This window comes from Penaeus vannamei, unplaced genomic scaffold (assembly GCF_042767895.1).
Source record: "Penaeus vannamei isolate JL-2024 unplaced genomic scaffold, ASM4276789v1 unanchor5281, whole genome shotgun sequence".
NCBI classification, from domain to species: Eukaryota; Metazoa; Arthropoda; class Malacostraca; order Decapoda; family Penaeidae; genus Penaeus; species Penaeus vannamei.
This window is the reverse complement of record NW_027218260.1, coordinates 30,001-35,000: the sequence shown is the minus strand read 5'-3', so window position 1 is coordinate 35,000 and position 5,000 is coordinate 30,001. Positions and strand designations below refer to the sequence as shown.

At 42.6% G+C, this 5,000-nt stretch overlaps 1 protein-coding gene across 1 annotated transcript in view; it reads left to right on the top strand.

Annotated features, from left to right (window-relative positions):
• Positions 1 to 5,000, top strand: part of LOC138861410 (hepatitis A virus cellular receptor 1-like) — a 10,840-nt gene that overhangs the window by 5,254 nt on the left and 586 nt on the right. Inside the window, exon 2 of the mRNA XM_070120466.1 lies at positions 4,924 to 5,000. This exon is cut by the window's right edge and continues 118 nt beyond it. Within this exon, the coding sequence (XP_069976567.1) occupies positions 4,924 to 5,000 (77 nt within the window). The remainder of the gene's footprint in view (positions 1 to 4,923) is intronic.

Here is a 5,000-nt window from a genome sequence, read left to right as displayed (position 1 = left end):
AGGAAAAAAATAAGAAAAAGAAAGGAAGAAGAAGGAAGAAGGAAAAGAAGAAATAAGGGAAGAAGGAAAAGGAAAAGAAAAGATAAGAAAAGAGAGGAATAAAGGAAAAAAAAGGAAGGGAAAGAGGAAAAGGAAGAGGAAAACAAACAAAACAAACAAACGTACAAACGAAACACAAACAAACAAAAACGAAAACAAACACAAAACAAAAACGAAAACAAAGACAAAACAAAAATAGAAAATAAAGACAAAACAAAAATAGAAAACAAACACAAAACAAAAACACAAAACAAAGACAAAACAAAAATAGAAAACAAAGACAAAACAAAAATAGAAAAAAAAGACAGAGGGGAGGGGATACAAGAAACTACAGAATAAAAGAGGGGAAAAGAGGCGTTGAGAACAGCAATAAAGTGTAGTCAAGGTGTACGTTAAACACCCTCTTTCTCCTCCCCTTTCGGTGTACCCTTAATAGAGCTATCTTTTAAGGGGGAAAAGAGGAGATGGATGGGAAGGGAGGAGGAAGGGGTAAAAGGGAGAGGAAGAGGGGAAAGAGGAGATGGATGGGAAGGGAGGATGGAGGGAAAAAGGGAGAGGAAGAGATGAAGAGGGAAGACAGGAGATGGATGGGAAGGGAGGAAGAGGGGAGATAGAGAGATGGATGGGAAGGGAGGATGAAGGAGGAAAAGGGAGAGGGAGAGAGAGAGATGGATGGGATGGGGAGGATGAAGGGGAAAAGGGAGAGGAAGAGAGAGATGGATGGGGAGGAGAGGGAGAGGGAGGGTAGAGGAGGTAGGGAGGGAGGATGAAGGGGAAAAAGGGGAGAGGGAGAGAGGAAGAGGGAAGAGAGGAGATGGATGGGAAAAGGGAGAGGGAGAGCAGAAGAGGGAGAGGAGAGAGGAAGAAGGAAGTGAGGATATGGATGGGGAGGGAGAGGGAGAAGGAGGGAAAAAGAGGGTAAAGGAGGTAGGGAGGGAGAGAGAAGGGGAAAAGGGAGAGGGAAAGAGAGGGAAGAGGGGAAAGGGAGATGAATAGAGAGGGAGGAGGAAATGATGAAAGGAGAGGAGGAGAGAAGCTAAGAGGACAAAGGAAGGGGAGTGGAGAGGGAGAGGGAAGATGAGGGAGAGATAAAGAGAAAGGGATAGCGAGAGAGAAGAAGAAAAGGGAAAGGGAGAAAGATGGAGAGGGCCTCTCAGTGTGAAATAGTAGTAGAAGGAGGAGAAAGGGGAAGAATGGGGAGGGAGAAGGAGAGGCAAGAAAAGGGAGGGAAAGAAGGAGAGAAAGGGAGGGGAGAGGGAGATTGAAGCGGATGGAATTGGAGAGGGAAGGAGAGGGAGAGGGAGAGGGAAGGGGAGAGGGAAAAGGAGTAGGAGGGAGAGGGAAAGGGAAGAAGAGAGGAAATGGAGGGAGGGAGAAGGATGGGGTGGAGAGGGAGAGGGAAGGGGAGGGAGAGAGAAAGAAGGGGTGGAGAGGGAGAGGGAAGGAGAGGGAGGAGGAATAAAGAGAGAGGAGGAGGAGGAGGATGGAGGAAGTGATAAAGGATGTGGAAGGAGAGAAGAAAATAGTGGAAGAAGCAGAGGAAGAGAAAAAGGAAGAAAAAAGTGGGAGGAGGAAAAAGCAACAAAAAGGGGAAAAAAGGAGTGTAGAGAGAAAGAAATATATAGAAAAAACAAGGAAAATAATAGGAAAAAATGATAGAATGAGAGAATAGGAGATGAAGGAGAGGAAAAAGCATAGTAGAAGGGGATAAGGGAAAAAAGGAAAAGAAAGAGAATAGAAGAAAGAGCTCGAAAAATAAGGAAAGAGAAAAGAAGACAGAAGAAAAAGGGAAGAGGAGAAAGGGGGATAAAAAGTAGAAAAAGGAAGAAAAGGAAGAAGTTATGCGACGTAGAAGAAGGAAAAAGAGAAATAAGGAAATAGAATAGAGAAATAAATAAAGAAAAAAGAGGATAGAAGAAAAAGAAACGAGGAGATAGGAGATAAAGAGTACAAAAGAGGAAGAGAAGGAAGAAGTTACGTGACGTAGAAGAAGGAAAAAGAGAATAGAAGAAGGAAATCGAGAAATAAAAAGGATAGAAGAAAAAGGGAAGAGGAGATAGGAGATAAAAAAGAAGAAAAAAAAGGAAGAAGAGGAAGAAGCTATGCGACGTAGAAGAAGGAAAAAGAGAATAGAAGTAGGAAATCGAGAAATAAAGAGGATAGAAGAAGGAAATCGAGAAATAAAAAGGATAGAAGAAAAAGAGAAAGAGAAGAGATAGGAGATAAAAAGCAGAAAAAGGAAGAAAAGAAAGAACTTATGCGACGTAGAAGAAGGAAAAAGAGAATAGAAGCAGGAAATCGAGAAATAAAAAAGAAGAAAAAGAGAAGAGGAAATAGGAGATAGAAAAAACAAAAAAAAAAGGAAGAAGAGGAAGAAACTATGCGACGTAGAAAAAGAAAAAGAGAATAGAAGCAAAAAATCGAGAAATAAAGAGGACAGAAGCAGGAAATAGAGAAATAAAGTGGATAAAAGAAAAAAAAAGAGGAAATAGGAGATAAAAAAGAAGAAAAAAAAGGAAGAAAAGGAAGAAGTTACGTAACGTAGAAGAAGGAAAACATAAATAAGGAAAGAGAGAGAAAAAAAAATAAAAAAAAAGAGAGAGAAGAGGAAATATGAGAAAAAAAAGATAGAAAAAAAGGAAGAAGAGGAAGAAGCTATGCGACGGACTACCAGCGAGCCATCTGTTAGGAGGAAGGAAGGCAGGAGGAAGGTTTGGCAGACGAAAACAGCTGGTCATTTGTCGTTCGGGAGGGAAGGTCTCTTAGGCGGGTGTAAGTGTGGTTTTATTGACCCTTTTCGTCTGTTTCTTCTCGCTTTCTCTTTCTTTCTGTTTTGTTTTTCTCTTTTTCTCTCTCTTTTTCTCTCTGTCTGTCTGTCTCTCTCTCTCTCTCTCTGTCTCTCTCTCTCTCTCTCTCTCTCTCTCTCTCTCTCTCTCTCTCTCTCTCTCTCTCTCTCTCTCACACACACACACACTCTCTCTCTCTCTCTCTCTCTCTCTGGGGGAGGGGGGGGGGAAGGGGAGGTGGTTGATGCCTAGAGTAAAAGGGGAATCTGCTTCCCCCCTTCCCCCTTCCCTACCTCCCCCTCCCCCCCTTTGGACTTGCTTATGCTCTTTTGTTTTATTCAAAAATTCTTGAAGTCGATTTTGTTCATAATCACTGTACCTTTTCTTCTTCTCTTTCTTCTTCCTCTTCTTTTTCTTTGTCTTTTCTTTTTCTTCTTCTTTTTTATTCTTCTTCTACTTCTTCTTCCTCCTTTTCTTCTTCTTCTTCTTCTTTTTCTTATTCTTTTATTCTTCTTCTTTTTCCTCTTTTCCTCTTCTCTTCTTCTTCTCTTTTATCACCGTCTTCTATATTCACATGTTCTCTTCCATATATCTATCCAACGCCATTTCTTCCATTCACCGCACCTGTTATCGCACCTCTCCCTATTCCTTATAATCATCATCCTTATGCCATCTCCCCACTTTCGCCATTTCACACACTCACATACACACACACACACACAAACACACACACACAAACACACACACACACACACACACACACACACACACACACACACACACGCATACACACACACACACACACACACTCACACACACACACACACACACACACACACACACTCACATACACACACACACGCACACACGCACACCAAAAAAAAAAAATTAATTGCAAAATCATGCAACGCTCTCCCTCCCCCCTCCCCCCCCTTTGTTGCTGTTTCGTCTCGGAAATGGTAAACAAACGATAAAAAAATAGATAAAAAAGAAGTTCCAATTAAACAGACAGGTGGACAGAAACATAAACAGGTGAGTCATGTAGTTGGATGTACTTACATACACGTATATATATACATAAACACACACGTACACACACACGTACACACACACACGCGCACACACACACACACACACACACACACACACACATACACACACACACACACACACACACACACACACACACACACACACACACACACACACACACACACACACACACACACACACACACACACACACACACACACACACACACACACACACGTACACACAAGCACACACACACACACATGCAGAAAATCAGACAGACAGATAGACAGATAGGCAGACAGACATACTGATAGATAGACAGACGGACAGACAGACAGAAGAAATTATATGAATCAGATAGAAAAAGGGAGAGAGGGAGACAGAGAGAAAAAGAGAGAGAGAGACAGACAAACAGAGACAGGCAGAGAGAGATAGAGAGAAAATTATAGAAATAGAGAAAAGGGAAGAAAGAGAGAAACAACAGAAAGAAAGAGCGAAGAGAGAGAGAGTGAGAAAGAGAGAGAGAGAGACAGAGAGAGAGAGAGAGAGAGAGAGAGAGAGAGAGAGAGAGAGAGAGAGAGAGAGAGAGAGAGAGAGAGAGAGAGAGAGAGAGAGAGAGAGAGAGAGAGAGAGAGAGAGAGAGGGGGAGATGTAGAGAGAGAGAGAATGAAAAAATAGATAAAAGGAAAGACAAGAGGAGGGAAAAAGAAAGAGAGAGAGAGAAAGAGAGATAGAGAGAGAGAGAGAGAGAGAGAGGGAGAGAGAGAGAGAGAGAGAGAGAGAGAGAGAGAGAGAGAGAGAGAGAGAGAGAGAGAGAGAGAGAGAGAGAGAGAGAGAGAGAGAGAGAGAGAGAGAGAGAGAGAAAGAAAGAAAGAGACAGACAGACAGACAGACAGACAGACACACAGAGACAGGCAGAGAGAGAGAGAATGAAAAAAAGAAAGAAAAGGAAAGCGAAAAAGAGGAAAAAAGAAAGAGAGAGAAAGAGAGAGAGAGAGAGAGAGCGAGAGAGACACACACAAGAGCTTTGTCCTGGCGCCGGGCGAGTGTCCACTCGGACCAGCCTGACAACGGCCAATGCTACTCTTGATGTTACTGTTGGCACCTGGCCCAGTCTGGCACCACTGTTGGCACCGTCCG